At 39.0% G+C, this 22,893-nt stretch overlaps 1 protein-coding gene across 3 annotated transcripts in view; it reads right to left on the bottom strand.

Moving 5' to 3' along the window:
* trappc9 (trafficking protein particle complex subunit 9) overlaps positions 1–22,893 on the bottom strand; it is a 233,699-nt gene that overhangs the window by 147,457 nt on the left and 63,349 nt on the right. For all 3 annotated transcript variants that reach the window (XM_026155948.1, XM_026155951.1, XM_026155950.1), the window contains 2 exons: positions 21,275–21,438; positions 8,311–8,463 (listed from right to left, as the gene is read on the bottom strand). In XM_026155948.1, the coding sequence (XP_026011733.1) occupies positions 8,311–8,463; positions 21,275–21,438 (317 nt within the window). The remainder of the gene's footprint in view (positions 1–8,310; positions 8,464–21,274; positions 21,439–22,893) is intronic.

Here is a 22,893-nt window from a genome sequence, read left to right as displayed (position 1 = left end):
TTTCCCTCATCTTCTCTGACAACTTTTACCCCCTCACTAGCTTTGATTTTGGCTAGGGTCAGTGTCACTACTGGTAGCATGCGGTAATACCTGTGCCCTACAGAGGCTGCACAGGTAGTTCAACTCTTCCAGGACGACACATCAATATATGCCACTGTCAGAAGGTTGGCTCTATATGCCAGCACAGTCTCAAGAGCATAAAGAAGATTCTAAGAGACAGCCGGTTACTTCAGGAGAGCTAGACAGGATCATAGAGGACCTTCACCAATCACCAGGACTGGTATCTCCAATAAAATTGATTCATGTTTGTGGCTGCAATGTGACAAAATGTGGAAAAGTTCAAGGGGGCCAAATACTTTTGCAAACCACTGTACTAGAATTAGAAGAGCCTACACTGGTGCAGTGGGTCCTAGGTACTTCATGATGCACGACACTGCCTGGCCTCATATGGTGCGAGTCTGCAGGCAGCTCCTGGAGGATGATGGAATCAATACCAAGCTCACCTCACTAAAAATAAGTAAAAATACAACACCTCTGGGACATTATGTTTCAAGGTGTCTTTAAATTCAGTTCTCTGTAGGCTGAGCATTTCCATTTGCACCAAATGGCATCCTTATATTCCTAACATATTACCTTGTCCATACGAGTATAGATGTCCAGCATTATTTATTTTTTTCCCTGATGTGATTTCAAAGCTTTTCTTTTACATTTTTCAATCAGTGTATTTTAACAAATTCTTTTCTGATAGTGAGCACTACAGACTGATTTAGTCTGTACCTTGGAAGTAAAAACAAAGTTTTTGAAACAAAGATTTTCTCCAAAAAAAGAATCCACATACTCGAGCTGTTCACAACAGCAAAAATATAAAAAGCTTCCATGGAAAGGAAAGTGTAGATTGAATAGCAGCTGTGCTGTATGATTTGACAACGAGAGTACATTTGAAATCTAACATCAAAATGTCACAGGTTAAATACTTTTAAAAAAGGTGTTCTTAAGAGCTCAGCCTGGCGGTCTAAGTTAAAAGTTAAGTAATCTGAAACTAGCTACATCAGTAGGACAGCAGTGCATACGCTCAGAGATGTCGACTGAGGACATGCAAGATTTAAAAAAAAAAAAATTTCTTCCAGCCTCCAGTGATGCGTCTCTGGCGTCTCTTTCTCTGACAGTTGCAGACACTGACTACGGTACAAGGTGCTGTCTTCAAAGACAGCCGCAGCATTAATGTAGACACTGACACTGTCATTAGATACGACGCCCACACCATTTAACACAATAAAGCACTGTAAGTCAAGGCCCATTACTCCTGAGTGATGACATCACTTCCATTTGATCCTGTGTTATGATTTCGTGGTTTTGAGCTGGACACAGAATGAGAGATAAGCCTGTCTGAGGATAAATCATTGAGGGTCAACCTGTTTTGAATGTTGCCTCTGTTTCCCGTGGCATAATTTAACCCACTGGTCTCAGCTCAAACACTACACACTGAGTGCCACGTGGACAGTTAAGCTAGCAGGCTGATTTTCTCTGCACCGTGGTGAATTACTGCACATAATTGTGTACAGTTGCATTAAGTAACAACACACAAGTAGTGTGCACACCGAATCTCTGACCACACACAGAGTTTGTTTTCATATTTCATGTGGGCAAAGTAAAGGAAAGTTTCCATGTGTCCACATTCGTATTCATCCACATGCTCACAGCCATCTTCAGATTTTGTTATTGCAGTTTTTAACAACTATATTCATTCAGGACTGATTGTGTTGACCTACTTGTGCTACCAAGGACAATGAATATTTATAACACAGAGAAATTTCAATTAAATGGATCGGTAACAATGGGCATCTTTTTGCTTTCATTTTTAAAAAAATCTTATTAAAATTTTATTTGTTGTTATAATTGCTTTTGACACAGGATACGTGAACAGTTGGTCACAAGCATTTCTTCAGATTAGATTTTGTTTAGCTGGCTAAACATTTAAGAAACTGCTACAAAATATGGGTACTCCTTTTTAATAAAAACTACAACACATTTACATTAGCTTAGCTAGAAAAGTGGCTGTCTACCCAAAGTGTAAAAGACCCTATCATCTAACTTTTACAAGAGGACAAACGTGTCTTTTGAAATACTGAACCAGGGCCCTTCACAGCATACTGAATACTAATCATCCCTGTTCGTTCGTTTCACAAAGAGAGTATGACATTTAGGGTCATCTTGAAAGGTAGATATGAAATGTAAAAGTAAGAGTAGAGGTTAAATGTGACATGAAGAAGAGGTCAGTCCGAAGTAATGTGATATTAGGAATCCACATATATAATTCCCTATAATACAAACAATGGCAGTAAAAACGGTTTTAAACAGATCTGTATAGTATCATTAACACTTTTAACACTAATAACCTTCAGATAAGTCTGTTGACCTTCAAGCAGAGGTCAGGGGTCAAACGTAACATGATATTTTATATTTTTAAACTTTACATTTATTTACAATACACACCACATCTGTAAGAATCGTAGCTTTTAAGTTAGAGTAACAATGATTTTTGTCAATTTTCAACCAATAAATCAATAAGTTGATCTTGAAGACCTCGTGGAAAACACCAAAACAGAAAATGGCTCAATGGTTTTCTGGCACATTTTTTCAAGGTTGTTAAAAAGAGTGCTGCCATGAAGAAAATCGCATATTTCAGCAATTCAGCATTGTTTTTGGTCTTTGCAGATCAACACATTGTTTATATGAGCAGTGCCGTTTTTTGTGGATTGTATTTCTTAGACACAAATTCATGTCATCTTGAAATGCCGAATGATAACAAAAGGGTAGATTATTGCTCAATGATTTGCCACAAATGGTATTTAAACCATTGCTTGGGGACAGAAAAACTTTGAAAAGAAATAAGAAAGCCTGTGCCGATCAATATCATCGTCAATAATGTTCCACTCAAACGTTTCCTTTAGAGAGGTAATATGCATCTGTTTCATACACCACAAAACAACTGCATAAACAGCCAAGTATCTTATTCCCACTGGGCAAGATACTCGGGCCAAGTTGCCTCTGATAAAATAAGGACTTGTCCATACATGGCAGAATTAAAATGTATGTGTCACCATATGCGTTGGCTAAGCGATACAATTAAACTGCTGCTGAATGTAGCAGTTGTGCTAAAGATAATCAAGGTTTTACAGTTTAATTAGCAAAGATGGCAGAACTTCCATAATCTGTAAACCTTCACAATCCTCCACGGAGCACAGGCAGAAAAAACTAAATCTTTCTGCAAAGCAAGTTCATCAGCATGTTAACACAGCGTTATTAATGTGACTCCATTACATAGCATCAAATGTGTTTAATAAAAACGGCATCCCATAGTGTCACTATAGTAACTGCTTTTTATAGCAGAAAACAAGTCTTATCTCCTTATTTCAGGGCCTCAATTATTGCTCAGCTAATTAAAACATTAAAGCAGTGTCGCTTAAATGACCTCATGAGGCGAGTTGGCACTGGAGCTGAGATAAACATGCAGCATTGTATGCGTTTACTTTCCCTGTCATTTGAATTCACGTGCAAGTACACGCAAACACACTGAGAAAAATACTCTGTGCTGCACGAGCAGGTCCGTATTGATCGCTCATTAATATTCATCAGCCCATAGAGGCTGTAGTAAAGAGGTTCAACAGTGTGAAGAGAGCTTGGGAATGAGACAGGAAAGAAAGAAGGCTGGGCATGAACTATGAGAGGCTACGAGGAGGAACACAATGAATGAGCTTCGAGGTAGGGGAGAAGGTCGGACTATTTTTTTAAGCAGAAATAAGAATTAGAAGAGAGGAAATCCAAGCGAGGAAACTAAAAGCTAGGAGGGAAATGGAGGTGTGGAGACCTTGAGACCTCGATCCTATTACTGCAGAATCTTAAATAAGGCAGGCAGAATGCCTGGAACAAGAACACTCCTCTGTACAGCAGCACATGAACACTCATCAGCAATCAATATGTACATAATTTGAGACGGATAGTTCAAAGATGACTTTACTATTTTCCATTGCAGGGCTAGCCCTCAAAATGATTATCTTACTGATCACCAGTTTAGTTCAGCGATTGCTTTGTCTATAAAAATGGAAGGAAATAGGCTAAATGTACTTGTGCAATGACAGAAAAGAGGAAAGCTCCTGAATTTGAAAAGGTAAAGCCATCATTTTTTTTAAAACACCAACAATTATTCAAAATTTCTGTCAGCTACTGTTCCGTCTATTGTTTCAACACCACTCCACTGAAAGACAAATGCAAAAGTAACCATCGGTAGCGAAGTTTCAATCAAGACACTTGACATTATTACAGAAACCATCCATTTTCTTAAATGACTATGCAACTCACTGTGACAGGGGGCTAGAGCTTTTCCCAGCTGTCATTAAGCAATTCAGAGTCATTTTACAATCATTAGCTGAACCAATATGTATGTTTCTGCACTGAGAAAAGCGGGGCACCTGAGGAAACTTACAAAGACACAATCCCACACAGAAAGGCCTCAGCTGACCTGCATGCTCGAGCCAGGAACCTTTTTTCCTGTGAGGCGAGAGCACTAATCCATGTCTTATTACTAACGAAGCCTTTTTTTAAAAAATATTCATGGTTAGCTTATAAATATGTTACGGTACGCAAGCAGAGATATACAGACCTGATAATTTAGCCAGACTGAGACTGGGGTTTATAAAGCTCAATTACGATCTGATTCTTTTATTTTTATTGGACTCCACTGTATAGGTGGCTGCGGTTCAAAAGGCAGGGCAGGTCATCTACTAATCGGAGGGTTGCGAGTTCAATCGCTGGCAAGAGGCTGAACCCAGAGTGTCTCCTGATGCATTCATCACAGTGCAAATGTGAAAGCACTTGGACATATAAAGAAGCACTTGAATGGGTGAATGACGCATGCTGTGCTTTGAGTGGTAGAAAAGCACAAAATAAGAACCACTAATTACCACTAACTGTGCAGTTTTTGGGCCGGGGTTCTGTTTTTTGTTTTTTTAAATAGCCCAACAGCTCCGCAGCATTTTGGATCATTTTTAATGATAAAGTTAAAGATACACTAGTGCTGCCACACTAGTGTGTGATACCCACTAATATGTGATCACTTTTATGTGAATTAATTTAAGTAATTTTACTTTCAATGTAAGTGATATTTCCATTTGGGAATGCCCTAAATAACTACAGTAATTTTAACAGGAAACTTGGTAACTACCCCGGGATATTTGTAGCGGACGCTCCATTTTTGTACCAGTAGGTGGGAGTGTGAGACCATGGTTTGGCCTGTTGTTAGCAGCCTGAATATGGCGTTATTTTTGTGCCACTATTCTGAGCGCACGTAAAAAAAATTTGCAGGTGCAAGTGTTGCATTTTGAGGAGAAATTTATTTTGAGCGAAGAACCGTTATATTTGTGCCACAAAACCAGCCAATCACAGACTTGGATGCAAAAAAAATCTGATTGGCTGTTTTCGTCTCCAACCAGCTCGAAATGACGAAATGCAATATCCCAGAATCCATTTCGTCCAAAACTCAAACGAGGCAGTGGCGGAGGAACACAGAGTGGCAGAGTTTGAAATATTACTCTTTGTGAGTCACAAAATAAACTTTTAAGATATTTTCATGCGAGAATGGTGCTGTGTAAACTTCTAATATCTGCTCGATTTATCAAGACATCACATATTTGCATAAGTGCTCTAACGTTTTTGGAGATGCCTGTTACCCACCAGCTGACCGAATACCTGGACTGGCCATTGGGCATTTACCCGGCATTTGCCCGGTGGGCCAATGGTGATTTTTCATTTTTATGTTAGTTTGTTTGTTTTTGTAATGGTATAAACAATGAAAGGTGGTGGATTAGCCAGCTGGTAATAATCAACTCTGGGCTGGACCAATTACAATACATCCGTATTGAGGGGAAAAGACTTCAGCGAGAATAAAAAAGACACAAAGCTGGAGTTATTCTGTGTCTTAGCTGCCTCTTCTCTCCTCATTCTCCCTCCCTCTCCTGTTGCTACTTCAATCATGAAACTGATCAATGATCAGCTGATCGTCTCTCTTGTTTGTTTATCTCCCACTTTGCGCCAGAAACAGGAAACCAGCGGATGTTGCGCTAAACAACAACAGCAGCACGTTCAAAATTGATCAGCTGTTGTTAGAATTTATTTAAAATTAATTTCTAGTATCAGCTGATGTTTGCTGGAGCCACAGCTGTAAAGCTGGAAACATGAAGGTGATACAAATCATACATATATACCAACAAAACAGTGTACATCACTGTCACAACAGCGTTTGTTTTCGTTCAAAGGCTTTATGGTTTTTCCAATAATACCTGGTGGTGTAGTCGGTGATTTTTTTGTCAGTTCAGCCTTATATATTATGTTTAACCCGAGTTCCCACCCGGTCAGCTGGGAAAGGCATCTCCGAAAACGTTGGAGCACTTATGCAAATATGTGATGTCTTGATAAATCGAGCAGATATTTGAAGTTCACACAGCTACATTCTAACATGAAAATATCTTAAAAGTTTATTTTGTGTCCCAGAAAGAGTAATATTTCAAACTCCGCCACTCTGTGTTCCTCCGCCACTGCCTCGTTTGAGCTTTGGACGAAATGGATTCTGGGATATTGCATTTCGTCCTTTCGAGCTGATTGGAGACAAAAACAGCCAATCAGATTTTTTTGCATCCAAGTCTGTGATTGGCTGGTTTTGTGGCACAAATATAACGGTGTACAGAACGAGTTGAGCGTGCACGGGCAGAAATGTTGAGAGCGTGAGCGACACATTGCGAGCGCAAATACAAAAACTGAGCGAGAGGGGCTGCTATTGTGCGTGTGTATATGGATAATAGCAAACACGGATATACATTTTTTGCATGCACCAATGAATTTTGTTCACTCAAATTCAGCTTTTCTTCGCTCAAAATAAATTTCTCCTCAAAATGCAACACTTGCACCTGCAAACCTTTTTTACGTGCGCTCAGAATAGTGGCACAAAAATAACGCCATACCCTGAAGCGCATGCTCCGCGCTGTTTTCTCATAATGGCGGAGTATTCAGGAAACGGCAAACCACGTCTCCCTGTCTGATCATTTCTTTCCTATTTACAGGTTCGCATCGTGCCCGAAATAGAATATAATAGCAATCACATCCATTATATAGCATAGATTAATCATTACGGTTGGAAAGTGAAAGCGTACAACATTGTGTAGTACAGTAAATTAGACTTTTGTAAGTATCTGTTTACGGCTTTAGCAGCATGCTATGGTTAGCATGTTAGTTTGGGTCACACACCTATGCTCTGTGATGTTAGTGATCGGCTCCACCGTTATTCTGTATTGTTTTAGTATCTTGTTTTCTGCCATAAAGTGTTTCCGTGAATTCAGTGCACATGTCAAGATGGTGCTGATTACACCATTCTTTCAAACTATTTGAGATTTATAGATTTGTCTTGTTGGAATTCATTTTGAACCAAGTCTTACAAGAAAATTGGTCATGTTTATGACATTAGAATGTGTTAATTCCCTTTAGTCTAGTTGGTAACAGAACACATATGGAGAATGTGTGAGCTATGTTAAGAATAATAAATACACAGTTGTAATACTGCAAAAGAAATAAAAGGAGTGCATAATTGTGAATTTGAATAAATAATGGCGGAGTATTCAGGAAACGGCAAGCCACGTCTCCCTGTCTGATCATTTCTTTCCTGTTTACAGGACACATATATAGCTGTCTACAGGTGCTGCCACCCGGTACCTGTAACACCAACATAGACCAAAAATAAAGTTTAATGATTTTTTAAAATAAGATAATACAACTATTGAACCATTTAGTACAAATTTAATTTCCCGTGGTAAATATAAGACTAAAATTGCCATAGTTAAAGCAGTTTTCAATGTTTAGTTCCAGTAGCTTATTAAAAATATGTCGTGTTATTTAGTGCTTAGTCTGTTTAAGAGGGTTATCATGAATTAAGATGATATCAGCACAGACTGGTCAGGACAGGTGACAAACTTGATTGAACCTTTTTTTGATGTTATTTATGCTTCTTTTTATTTAGTTTTGTTTTTTCTAATGAGCATCAAACATACCTGTCTGGCATGCCTAGTTGCACTTGCACACAAACATACATCTCGATAAAGGTTGAAATGTTAAAATCTCTAATGTTGTAGTACCTAAATATTGATAAATAAGTACTAACCTGTAAACCTTGATGATTATTTACACCTATAGATTGTAACCTTATAGTAAACAGGAAACAGTCAACTGCATTTTTCATCTTTAGTGCTGAATTGTGAGAGGGCTCACCATCGTTGAGGTCCTGCAGCAGGTTTTCCTGGCCGGAGAAGTCGAGCTTGACTTTGATGTTGACAGTCAGTGTCACAGACTGGCCCGGCTTTAGAGGCAGGTGAGACAATGCCTCATCTAACTCCCAGCTCAGAAATTCCCCAAACACTTTTTCTGCAAACACACAAAACAAACATAAAGGATCGGTGAAACAAAGAAATATCGGAAAACAAATGCCAAGGAATTTCCCATTGGGATACAAGGTGGCAAGACGTGGATGCAAAAGTATTTGGTCAAAGTAAACAGAGACGCGCATGGAGCCATTTGAATGCAGCTTGCGCAAATGTGTGCTTACCAGAGCACTTGTTGGTGTGTGTGTGTGTGTGTTTTGTTCAAGACAATGGAAAGAAACAGCATCTGAGGGGCATCTGATTTACCTGCCTCAGGCTGCACCATACAAGGTGTTACTATCACATTTCTTCTGCAGTAAGCTTTCAAGAGCAACAAAGCCGCCGATGGATCTTTTACCCACCAGTCTCTCTGTGCCCGTCACTATACCTGATGCTCTAATTTATGCCACAAACCCCTGCTACCTGCGAAAAATGGCTCAGCTGCATCCACTTCAGACAGAAGTGCCAAATGAATGATACATCACCTGAATAAAAGCATGTGTTCTGTCTGTGCAGGTGAGCCTCTCCTGCTCTGAGGTATTGGAGGAACAGCAAGCAGGCTGGGTTTAACACGCACTCACAGAATAAAGTGATATGCAAGCTCGCTGCAAGAACAACGGTTTACAATTCCCTGCTTGATTCATAAGCAAAGCATGTAAAAACCCTCTAAGAGGATGTGAACAGAGGCAGCATTAAATAAAGATTTTGTGAATAACACTCCCCTTTAAATATTCATAAACTCAGAGCTTTTTGCAGTGAATTAAAGGAGAGGGGGGGAGGCAATGAGATGAAGTAAATGAAAGGGGAAAGGGGGAAGCTATTTATTTAAATATGCAACATCAGGCCTCACATTTCTACAGGTAAACAGCTATGATTGTGGATGATGTCATCACACTCTTTGATTACAAGTCACAAGAATAGCAGCAGAAATGAGGCCTGTCTGAGGTGCAATAGGGCGAAAGTACAGGCCACCAGTGCAAAGCAGAGCTAATTTTAAAAGCCATGTAATCAATAACACCACTGTGAAAGTTGTATTGCTCAGCTGTGTTGGGTTAAAGATGCGCTCTACATTCGAATTTTAAAGAGATTTATGAATATCATTTTCAATTTTCAAACAAACGTCAAGCTAATGCTCAATTTGCGTAATTCTTCTGAAAAACCAATCATTTCAAATTAAGATTACAAATCTCTAGCTTAATAAAATCAGTAGTCAGACACATTTCTCATGATCAAGTCTGTCTGTAGATTCAAGAGCTGCGTTTCTCTGAGCCACTGTTCTGGCTGATTCTGCTATGGAGCTCTCCTTTGTTGATGACCAGATCTTTTTTTAATGAACCATCACAAATACACTTAAATAACCTCACGGGACAAAATGCAGTCCTGTTTAATCAGATTTGATCACCTGCGTTCAACCTTCTCTGTGTAAATGTACATTTTTGAGAGCTAAAGCAACAAGTGTTAAACATTATAGTTGTTGCAGTGACTAACTTTGATTACAAGGTGATGGGAGGCAACCTGTCTTCAAACAATTGCGGCCCAACTCTTGTTGTCATGTAATTGCTTTCCAATTTACACAACCCATTGCGGTCAGTCTGAGTCAGTCTACTCCGATGAGCCTGTGTCTCTTTACAACTCAACCAGTGGACAACTGACTGTATTCTAGTCGTATTCAAATATGAAAGTGAGTCGAGGAATTTCACATCTGTGAGGTTCTGACTGGACACCGAATGTAAGTAGACGGCAACAGATTTTCTCCAATTCATCACAGTTAATCACCGTATCATCACAAACAGTTTGCATGAAATTGCTAACTTGACCTCCTTCAACCACAAAGAGCAGATTAACTCCATCTTATTATGTTTATTTGAAAATACCAACTGAATGTGAAAGATCCTTGGCTTAAAAGCAACCATTGTGCAAGTCATTGACAGACCACCACAAACATTTTGTTCGTGCACTGGTCTCCAACCACTGTGTTTGCTAATGTGACTACAGCAGAAAGTAGGAAAATGACAGCTGTTTCCTGTCCTCCTTATATGCTCTGTATAGTTTGACGCAGCTTCTGTTTTAAAAAGAATAATAATAATAAAAATAATAATTCTTGCAAGCATTGTCTTGAGTGACTGTGATTAGCTGCACTGGCCCCATCAAAACCAGAACATGTGTTAGGTGCCCCTAGTACTCCGAAGGGAGTCATCCTGATGGAGTCAAATGACAAAGAAACGCAGAGGCAGCCGACAGTCTGCTCATGGTAACACAGTCACTGGAGCATTAATAATCCCGTTTACCTTTCATGTTACGGGCTGTGCAGACAAAAGTATTTCATCCTCGTGAGACATGAATTTGTACAGAAGTGTTTCTGAAAGACGACTGAAGCGAGGTTTATATCTAAAGCGCAGCAATGAAGTTACAGTGATGAACGAAAGGTCTGACACCAGTTTATTTTCTGCTATTAAGAAACGATTCAGTTTATGTCTATGCTTATTTAAAACTAATACAATAAATTGCTACCTTTGTTATCTATACAGTCGTATGAATATATATTTATTTCTGGGAAAATGGCGCGGTCTCATATTCCAAGATGGCTGTGTGCGCGCTGCGGCAGAAAGAGTAATGTTTTGTTTGTTTTGCCACAGATGTCTTCCTATTGTGACTGTGCTCATCTTTTATTCATTCAGCTCCCAGAGAGAATGGAGAGCGAGGCTCTCTCAGCTGTGGCCTGTCTAAAGCCACTACCAGTTTATGACAAAGGAGGCACAGGTGGGAACAAGTAACACGATGATCAGGAAAGACTAGTTTTGTCCACATGGTGCTACACTACCACAGCCTCTGTCCCCAGACTGGATCAGACATGCAGCCCAGGCGTGATATCATAATGCTGAGTATATGTATGACTGAACAACGCCTAGGGAGAAAAATATGAAGTACCACAAGTTTATCAATGCATGAAACCTGACGACACTCAACTCCACAGGAGGCCAGACACAAAATATGCAATGAGAATTTGTGCACCTGACACATTCTCACTCAATCTTAGTGTGCAATGTTAAAGTAGTGATTAGTTTTCCATCTAAATGTAGCACAAAAAAAATTAGCAAAGAAAACATGCAAATCAACACATTTTCCGCTGAACAGCTGGTGCCGTTAATTCTTCCAGGTGGGCCTCGTTAAGTCGCTGAAGAAGAAAAAGCTCAAAGAAAATTATGTTAAGAGACAACGTAACCTTAAATGAATGCTAAAGATGGTGAAAACATGGCACCTACTTTCATGATTGTGATGAATGATGCTGTCTGTTCAATCCAGGAAAAAAAACACATTGAATGCTTCCATCCGCCACCAAAACGACATGTTTTGGTTTTTATTGCTCCATTTTTACTCCAGCTCAATCCGAATTTACACCAACTTTAAGTCAAGCGGAAGAATGTTTTGTGAAATTTTTGCCAGCCAATTCTTTTTAAGATGTCTGCTTCAACTCATCTAAAACTAACACACAGCTTTAACATGAGTGCTGTAAATCATTGATCATCTTTGAGGTTTTATACCCATTACTGCAAAAACTGTGTTTCAAATGTAAAGAAAAAAAAACAGTTAACATTAACATCATTAGCAGCACCGGTTGGCGGTACTGATGCTTACTTGATGGTTGTTTTGTTTTTCAAATGGATTTGAACAACATACTAACTAAAGATGTTCTTTTCTAATAAGAGGTAAATCACAATCCTTATACGAGTGTATTTTATCATCAAAGTTAATGTGTTAGAAGCGTAAGGATTTGATCAAGTTTGAAAAAGCCCAAGTTGTGTTGCTAGAGGACTGGGTCACAGCAGCTCTCGTAGGGTGGTCCTGGTCTGCTGTGGTCACTAGGTGTTTTAAGAAAGGACCAGTAATGAACCAGTGACAGAGTTGTAAGTGGCAAAGGCTCACTGATGCATGTGGGTATTGAAGGCTGGTCTGTATGGTCCGATCTAACAGATGAGCTACTGTAAGTGCTGAAAAAGTTGATCTCACTTTTCCTGTTTTGGGAGCAAAAGCAGGAACAACACAATATTAGGCATGTGTTCGTAGTTTTATGCCTGATCGGTGTACAGACACCATGATGTTTTGCAGACATGTATAAAACTATACACTTATTGCTTGCATATATTTCCATCTGCACCTGTTTTCCTTATACAGACACACGGAGAGGGTACAATTATCAAAGTGGTCAGTTATTTAGAGTTACGTTTTCTCACAATCAAAATGTTTTGCTATGATCTGATATGAAAGGCACCTCTACCCAACCCTGACATGCACATTTTAAAGGAACCCAAACCCTTTTTATAAGGTGATCGCCTCTAACATAGACAGCAGCAGAATGATGTAATGATCTGTTTACAATAGTTATCAAAAAGGGTCCCGGCACTCCAAGAGAACAAGGTAAAATAAAGATGCTCAAAAAATGTTTTGATGCTTCAAGAGTCATTTCTGTTTATGACAAGTTTATGTTTAAAGTGAGCGCTTGTTGACTTTCTTGAAGACATTCTCTGCATTATGATATCCATTGTTCCTGCTTTAGTCTCCAGACCATGTTTAGGAATCACAGAGGAGATTTTCTGTTCCAGAGCCTAAGGTTTGTAAATCTGGGGGTAAACCCATTTGTTTTAATCGGCTGATGGGGGGAAAAACAAAAGTTTTTTTGAAAACTGTTGCGTAACTACAGAAACTGTAGCTGAAGCTTTCTGAAAGCCTAGATAACAAAATATATAAAACAAAACAGTATTTTGGTATAAAAGAAGATGGGGTAAGGCTGCAGTGTCAGTTATACACACTGCAAAAAGCATCATCTCTTCACTGCATCGCAGAAAAAAAGAAGAATTTGGACTCTGCCCCTCTCTTCTACATTGTCTGTCACCCGAGCGTCCTTGTTTGCACACTTTTTTGGATTCTTAAAATTACTCAATGATAACATGTACAGTAAATGAAATGTGCAAGTTTTTTGCTGAACTATCTGTACGTAAAGTCTTTCTCTGAGAAAGCAGCATGTGTTGCATCCTCTCTTATTTTTACAATCCACACAGTAAGTGTTTGGGAACTGAGAGGATCAAAAGTTGTAGTTTTAACAGCCAAAATTTTCCAGTTTAGGAAAGAATTTCAGCTCCTGAAGGGTTCAGGGACCAGACCAGCAGCATCTATGCTAGTATATTACTTCTATGTGGTTTCTGAGTGTCTTGCACATATAAGCAAGGCCTCCCCCTGCCTGGATGTCAGGATAAGCTATCCCCAAATCTGTATATTCTATTTTTCACAGCAACAGGACCTTCACAGAAGCTAGATTTTGGACTTTGTGGTGATACCAAAGAGGATGCTAAAGAAACATATTTTTCATACCTCTTTTCCAGCTTTTTCTCAGCAAACATTCTCACAGCTTATTACTCTTACTTTTTCTGCAACATATGCATCGGGGCAATCTGGAGTTCTGCACGTTGCTTAAGGATCCCTGACTAGAAGACTAAAGGGTTAAACCACTTACAGTGACTGGGGAAGAAGTGAGACCAGTTCCCTGTCCTTTACAGTCCATCGTCACATTAAATTTGTATGCAGAGATTTCTCAGGATTCTACCATCTGAGATTTTACACACTGCACATTTAAAAACAAGGATGCAAATAAATTACATGTGAAAACATCTGAGTTGACTGCTAAACTGTTAAATAATACAAGTTGAAGTGTACAATTCCTCATTATTAAATAGTGGAACATTAGTAGAAATCTTACCCAACCAGACTAAAAATACATAGTCGCTAAAATGTGGTCATTTCTTCTAGGGCTTGCCTTATTTAAGCCACACTACTTGAAGCTGCAGGGGTTTCACAAGTGACAGCAACAAAGAAGATGAAGTTACACAGAAAAGAAGTGGATGATCAACTGCACTGCAATCCAATTAGGGGGTAAGGTTGTATCATGCAGCCCAACAGGCTGTTCTTCCTCTGAGGCAGCATGTTTGTTTTGGCCTAACAGTCATTTTCTGACTAGAAAGCTTTAACAAAAGGCTTCATCAAATAACAGCGGGAGCTTGTTATTCAATATATGAATTCTCTCTACTCCAATACATGAAAATCATCTACATCTAGAATAAAATTTGAACAACTACCTACAAGTACAGCATTCCAAATGTAACATTACCCGCAAATATAAACTCAACATCTTAATTCAGAGCTTCTGTCCCTACAATCTACACAAATGTGCCACTTGAGTTAATTATTACACCTTAAGATGACCAAGTGTACCTTTTTTGGCTATAGATAGATAGATGTATATATCTACTAATTTTTACGCAACTTATTCAAGATTTAAAGATGCAATATGAGGCGAGAATTTAAATTTCACAAAATATTTAAAAAATAAAATTTGATAATTCGTTTTTAAAGCCTTCCCGTTTCCTTATTTGTTTGGGTTAAATGAGAAGCACATAAGTAATGCAGGAATCAGCACTGCCTAAGTTGGCTGCATTTGCAGGTTCAGATGTAAAAACAGATACAGCTTTGAGCCGTTTTTAACACTAGAGCAGTGCTATTGAAACACCAGTCCATTTTACAAGTGTATGTATAACTCGTAATAAAAATATATAAAATCCTTGATCTCAAGTTTGGACCTTTTTTAAAGGCTAAATTTGTAACGTAATGTACTTTATTTTCTAAGAATGTAGGAATACATTATTTATCAAGGCATCTACTGTATGTTCCAAAACAGATTAGATTCAGTGACTCTGACAAACTTGAGACACAAAGACGACATCTCTTTGTTGCTCTGCCCAAATCCTCTTGTTGCTTAGTGCACAGTTTCTTTTCCTTTCAGTGTCTGTGGTTGATTGACCGCAGCTGACAGGCTGCTTGTCAGCGTGACCTCCTGCCTATGGCACAATGCTGATGCATCTGGTTTATACAAGAGTTCACGGCTGTACAAAAACAGTATTCGGTATTTTATTATTACTCCAAAGATGAATGAGCATAGCAAATGTTTAATTTCACTTGGACTTTAGACAGTCTCAACTCACTCTTAGCCACGATAGGCTTCAGAAAACACTCGTTCAAACAAAAGATGAAACTTATCTGAGCAAACAGAAGTTTATTACAATTTGACCAAAGCAGATCAAATGAATTCATGCATTTGAGTCATTTTTGTACCACCTCTCTCCCTTCTCAGCTATTGCAGCTCTAAGAACAACCAATACAATACTATAATACTGTGTAGATTGGTAGAAAGAAAATCCATAAAAACTCAATAGTGCTTCTAGACTCAGTAGTACTCACTTCAAATGCACCAACTACCACAGACCTAAAGCAGAACACTGGAAAAATATCCAAATTAAACTACTACTACTGTAAAAATGTTTCCTGTTTGTAACTTCTATTCAAAAATTGTTCCTAGTAACAGTGCATCCTGAGTGCATTATTCAATAAGACCATTTAAACCGTTTCAACAGGCAGTATCATCACAGACAGCAAACCGAGAAGAGGTGGAGATAACTGCAGAGAGGGAGGTCTGGGCATCTCTGGTTAGACTGCTGCCCCTGTGACCTGGACCACGGTAGGCAGCGGAAATTGGATGGTAGCTTGCCTTTTAATGTACAGAGTGTGAGTGCATTAGCAACTCAGATTGAGATTTGATGCACAGCCCTATTTCAAGCGTTAAGAGTAATGTGTTGATCACAGCCAGTATTAAACAAAGCGACCATATCTGTGAATTAAAGTGACCATATCTTTAATGCATTTAAAAAGGATGCCTAGAAAGAAACTTTTATTTCCAGATGGTAACAAAAAAAGCCCTGCTTTCATGTGCATTTTCATGCATTTGATGGTTCACTGATATTGACTCTAAAAATTGGGGATACTGATGTGTCAGAAAGATTTATAAGTCCTATTGTTGAGAATCAGAGAATAAAACAGGAAAAGAAAAAAAAGAAGACAGGAAAAAGGCACTTGTGACTAATGATGACCTAAAAGCACTAAATAAGTTATACCATAACTACACTTTCAGGGGGGCTCAATGGATAAGTGCTACTGTTGTTGGTCTGACTACGAATACTGGTCCTTAGCAGACAAAAATTTAAAGGAAAAGAAAAAGAGAATCAGTTTGAATCAGAGGAATAAGAAGAACTGAAACTGGAGAAGATAAGCATTCAAAGAAGAGGAAGGACTTGAAAGGGCTGGATAAAGATAAAACAGCAAAGACTTAAAAACAAAAGAAGAACAGAAGATTTCTTTCACAAGGAATTTGAACAACAAAGGAGGAGAAGAGAAGAGCTTTCTGCTGTATCTTCTTTGGACAATTAAGAAGTTTAAGTACTTAAAACAAAAACCTTTTTTATAGTTGGACCTTTTTCACATAAGGTCTTAAACACTGTAGCTCTGAAGAATTGTATAAGATAATAACACTCAGCATATTAAAAAAAAAAAAAGACTGGTTGTCGGATTTAATGATACTGCTCAAATCCTTGGGTAGAGTAATGATATTTCATCTGTGTCTTTGATATTATTGAGGCACTGGATGTTTCAAATTTGGACCCAGAATATTTATCACTTCTTCATCCAACTCTGAAAATAACATTCCCTGGGAGGCAACGCTATATTTGCAGCATAAAACAAACAAAACGGTACCACAGTTTTATTTCAAAGAGAATGCTTTGTTAACTAGAGAGACTACGTTGTTCCTTGGAGTCCAGCCAGCAGGGAGCTTGGATGTGTGAGATGCAACAAGCTTCTAAGAGGTAGACATCAGTGGATTACTGTGTTCAAATCTTGTAACTCTTGTACCATTTACCATTGACCAGCAAATTACTATCTATCTTAAATCAAAAACTGGGCAGCGCTTTTATATAGAAGGCAAGAGTAAAGCGCAGCACCTCTCTCATCCTGCTGTCGCTGAGTTATAAATTCTACATCAGGACTGGACACCAAAGGCTTGTGCCATCTCTACACAATAGAGTCTTCAACATATGTGAAAGACCAAGAAAAGTCAGACTAGACTGACCGCATGAGTGTTAACCCTTGGGCAGAGGAGGCATGGAGCCTGTCATCACAGAATTTTGAAGCCATTTCAGAAAAGTCAGATCAGTTTCAGATAAAAGGAAACTGCTCCCAGCTTCTCCTCCTTCACTCATCGCTGCGTGATTAAACTCCCACTGATACCACAGGGAGTCAGAGTGTTTTATAAAAATAAAAAAAAAGCTTCAAGAAATCTTTCCTTCATTTTAAATGTCTGTATTTCTGAGGCTAAACTGAGGATATACAAAGGTATTTTCTTGGCAGGATCTACTTTAGTATGTGGGGAAGAAAGGTGTTTTTGTCAGAATTAACAAGTGAAAATGTCAACAGACTTCTGTCTGCATCTGAAAAAAGAAAAATGTAAAATTGAATTTACATAGCGACACAGGAGAGAGTAATAGAAGCAATATTTTAAAAGCTATGATAAGTTTTGCTCTTGGTAGTGTTGAATAATTTAGGGTACTCGTTATAAATTAAAATAGTTTACAGCAAGAATAACTGGAGTAGCATTTTACCAGTGGAGACAGCTCCGAGTAAAGAAATCAATAATGATTTTAAATATGGTCAAGTGACACTGGTTTCTCATAAACTGGAATGCTTCCAGCTATTAATGCTAATGCAGTGGTTCAGTGTCAGAAAACGAAGCACTTGGAAATAACCCACAATAACCGGCGTCATTATTTTTACGTTTTGTCCAATAAAAATTTGCCAGTATTTAGACTTAATGGCAGTTACTTTACAATAATATGTGATAAGCATTTCACTACGTACCAAGGTGTTTTCTAAACCAATGTGCCACATTTAGAATCACCAGTTAACAAAAAAAGCCTGCCTTTGTATTGTGGGAGGACGCACCAAAGCCACAGAAAGGACCCAGCCAACCCGCGGACCTGAACAGTGGTAGCCACTGCACCACCAAATTCTCAGGACACACACTGGCTTTCATGTTTTGTTTACTACAGAGAAAACTTTCCGAACACTGTCACCTGGAGATGGAATTTTGAGTCAGATTTTGAACTTGTATAGCTTAGAACAAACACGCACACACAGTATATATATATATATATATATATATACACATTACCAGTCAAAAGTTTGGACCTTCTCATTTAATGTTTTTTCTTTATTTTTGCTACTTTCTACATTGTAGCTATATACTGAAGACATCGGATAACATAAAGCAAAATCTCTGGAATTATGTAGCAAAGAAAAAATTGGATGAATAACTCTAAATATGTCTTGCATTTTAGATTCCTCAAAGTAGCCACCCTTTGCTTTGTGCAATTTATTGCTTTCTAAATGGGTTTGGGACCATCAGGTGTGTTGTGCAGAAGTCAGGTTGATACACAGCTGGCAGCCCTATTTAACAACTGTTAGAATTCATATTATGGCAAAAACCAATCAGCTAAGTAAAGAGAAACGACTTTAAGCACTGAAAGTCAAGGAAATCTCACATTAACAGCACCTCGGATCAGAGCCCAAATAGATGCCACACAGAGTTCCAGTTCAGACACATCTCTACATCAACTGTTCAGGAGACTGCGTGCATGGTCCCCGCCGTGCATGGAGGAGGTGATCAACAAGTGCTCAACATCTGTGGGAACTCCAAGACTGTTGGAAAACCATTTCAGGTGACTACCTCATGAAGCTCATTAAGAGAATACCAATAGTGTGCAACAAAGGAAATCTCAAAGGGGGGCTATTTTGAAGAATCTAAAATACTAAACATGTTTTGATTTATTTTCACATTTTGTTTACTACAGGTTTATCCAACTTTAACAGCTAGCATATATTCTTTCTTGCTGAAAGAATAACAAAAATCACTGATGACTCGCTTTTAAATGAGAGCAGGTACACGGCTTCTGCACAAAGACGTAAACACAAAGCGCAGACCCGCAGATCAGAATCAGTGAGATGTCGCCTTTCTCACCCGACGGCACGGACACGGTCGGGGCTGAAAGCAGACAGCTCGCTGATTCTGATGTTTCGGCGGGTCCGCACTTTGTGTTCACACCCTTTTTGCGCTGATTCTAAATCTGTTAGTTTTATCTCTCTCCAAACAATATTGACCGAACGAGCAGCAAACGAAGATCCAAACTACGCTTCACATAAACATCGTCATGGATTCCCTCTGACTTTTGCTGTTTTGCTTCCACCAATTAAATCACACTTCATGCACAGCTCTCTCTCTCTCTCTCTCTCTGTACTTCAAGAACAGTTTCCCGTCTATCCCCGAAATCTGTTTTCTGCATTATTCGCTTGCTTGTTACGCACAAGACTACAGTTATTTACAGCGCTGTCGGCCGATGTTTTTTTTTTTTTCCTTTTACTTACTTCCGAAAAGAAAACCTAACTTCTGCCGTTCAATACTGAACAAATTTAAACTTTTTAAAATTGTACAAAATGCAAAACGCTTAGTCGTGTCTCTGATAAAACCGCTGTAACTTCAGAGGTAATGTTCATAAGTTGATTAATGGTTTTCTTTCGTTTGTGATCTACTGCAGAATATTTTTATAAAATCCCAGGCCAGGAAAATCACCTTCATGTTTTTCTGTGTTTTATCTTCAGCTACTTTGACACAAAAGCATCTGCTGTGACGCTCACACCTTTGATAAAGTCTGGAAAGTGTCAGCTTCCTTTTTATAGATACAAAAATATGTAAATGTATTGATCTGAATTATAATATTTCTGACTGTCTGAGGCAAAATTTCCCAGATTCAAATCGAATTGAATCGAATCGAATCGTGGATCGAATCGATTCTAGAAATCAGTGACGATACCCAGACCTACTAACGAGACAAAGGAAGCAAAACCAGACAGATTAACATAAGACATGGAGCTTCAAAGTAAAACAGGAAACATAACACAGAGACACAGACTTGACATGGGGATACAGCAGACATGGGAGACAGCAACTATGGATCACAGACAGAAAACCAGAAGACAAACAAACAAAACCCACACAGAGAACCTACAATTAAAATAATCCAATAACCCGTAAGACAAAGAAATCTAGAATATAAAGAAACAAACAAAATCAAAGAACCAAAAACACGAAACACTGGGTCGACGACCCAGGCACCTTAACAGGTGACTTACTAAAGCAAAAGCTTGACAATGTTAAAGCAAAGCTGTTTAAAGGACACCCATTGTAGAGTTAATGACAGCTGGTTCCACTCTGATTTAAACAAAAAAGTAACAGCAGGAGACTTTACATTTGCAGCTGCACAGATACTAAAATATACCATCGACAGTTAAGTAAAATAAAAGTTACTTCAACACTGTGCAAACTGGAGTAAATGCCAGACAACTTTGTTTTTCAAAAGAATAAATAAATTGCCTCCTTTTTCCACACAGACAATTAAAGGAGAACAAAAGCCAGCGAGTGACAGAGAAACAGAGTGAGGGGGACTGCAGAGATCAGACGGCCTGAGCAGGTGTTGAACAAAGAGACAGAACACAGACTGGAAAGCCACAAGAGCATGAAAGGTCCCCATGCACATACAACAAGGTAGCGACCCCTGCAGCACTGTGGACAAGCAGGCTGCAGGAGGCTGGAGCAAAAACTAAGTGGACAGTAAAGTCCATCAAAGCCTATTGCAACTACAACACAGATAAGACACTCAATGCACTCTGATTGTTTTAGCACATTTTTTTTCAATCCACATTTTCTTCTGCAATCCTACTGTGTTTTGAACTTTCACAATTTCGGTTGTAAATCTAAATCGAGAGCTAGAAAATTGAACAAAAAGGTATAATAAACAGACTTGGCTCATCTTGCTGAGGGTGCTTACCTTTGGTGCTGACAATCTTAGAAGTGAGCTCCAAAGTCTCTATGTCCTCAGATCCAATGTTCTCTAAGGTGATGGTCAACTGCTGCGTCTCTCCGTTGAACAGCTGGACAGACACGGAGCTAGACAGCTCTTCTTTGGACATGGGGTGAGGTGTGTAGGCTGACCTGTAGGTAGGTTCAGAGAAACACATGGCCATTATAACTAATCACAGATTAGGTGAATAGCCTTGAAATACAATCATATATGCATCATGTGGTATGTAGAAGTCTTGAGCCACCCCCCCCCATTTTATTCAAAAGAGAGTTTAAGGTGCTGCTTCTCAGGATAGATGAAGGTGTGTGTGTCTCCTCATATATTATGTTAGCCTAGCAGCTAGCCACGACATAGATAATTATTTCAACCTGTCCTATTTCACTAAGCTTTCAAACACTGCTGCTATTTAGCTTTACATCTTAATTTACAACCAAAGTTAAAGCAGTGCTCTATCTTGCTGGAAATGGTATATGATCTTTAGATGTCAAATTAACTAGCTAACTTACAGCCAACATCTGACCTTTCTAAACCTCATAAATCTTCATTTTCATGGAAGCCTGAACTTTAAACTTTATTGTAGCATGTCTGAGAACAACCACACCGATCATTTTATTGAAGCTGTAAGATTAACTTGGAGCCTTTTCAGTGATGCTTCAGCATTCATTTGCACTGAATGAGCATCCATCCATTCTCTTCTGCGTATCCAATTCAGGGTCACGGGGGGGGGGGGGGGGGGGGGGGGGGGCTGGAGCCTATTCCAGCTGCCTTAGGGCAGGAGGGGTACATACACCCTGGCTAACACAGGGACAGACAACTATTTGCAGTCGCATTCATACCTGTGGGCAATTTAGAATTATCACCTAACCCCACTAAATACATGTCTGTAGTGGGAGGAGGCCAAAGCACCTGGGGAGAACATGCAAACCCCACACAGAAAGACCCTGAGGCCAGATGGTGGGAACTGAACTCAGGACCATCTTGCAGGCAACAACACTAACCCGCTCCTGCCACATTTGGACTCAGAAATATTATTTTTAATGACATGGGGCATGCCAGCAAAAGATTCAGTCTCCAAACTAGAATTTCAATGTTCTAAAATATTAAAACTACAAATTTTGAGTTAATGTTTAGAATTCAAATGGTATAAATGTGAAAAGTGGAGCCTTAGATACTGCCGTTTAGTGCTGTAGGCAAAAAAAGTCTGTGAGGCACCCTGTAGAGACTCTCAGAGCTTTGAAGTCAAAACTCAAGGTCTACCTGTGCATCCTGTGAGAACACCACACACTAGAGCCAAATATTACACTTCTGTTCGAGTAGACACACGAACTATATTCCAGCATTAGAGAATAAAAAGATTTTCCACATCAAAAGCTGATGAGTGCTGTACTTACACAGGCATGACCTAAATAGTGAATTTTAAAGCAGCTTTCCTGTCAGAATGATTTACAAAAGTCCAGACGGCGTGCATTACCTGCTATTTACTGGTAGAAATCTTACCACGTGACTTCTACTTTCATTTCTCAAATAACACACAATCTTGGGCTATAATGTGGTTCATGACCTGGGTTTAAAATGAGCTTTACACT

This window comes from Astatotilapia calliptera, chromosome 22 (genome assembly GCF_900246225.1).
Source record: "Astatotilapia calliptera chromosome 22, fAstCal1.2, whole genome shotgun sequence".
NCBI classification, from domain to species: domain Eukaryota; kingdom Metazoa; phylum Chordata; class Actinopteri; order Cichliformes; family Cichlidae; genus Astatotilapia; species Astatotilapia calliptera.
This window is presented reverse-complemented; position numbering and strand designations above follow the sequence as displayed.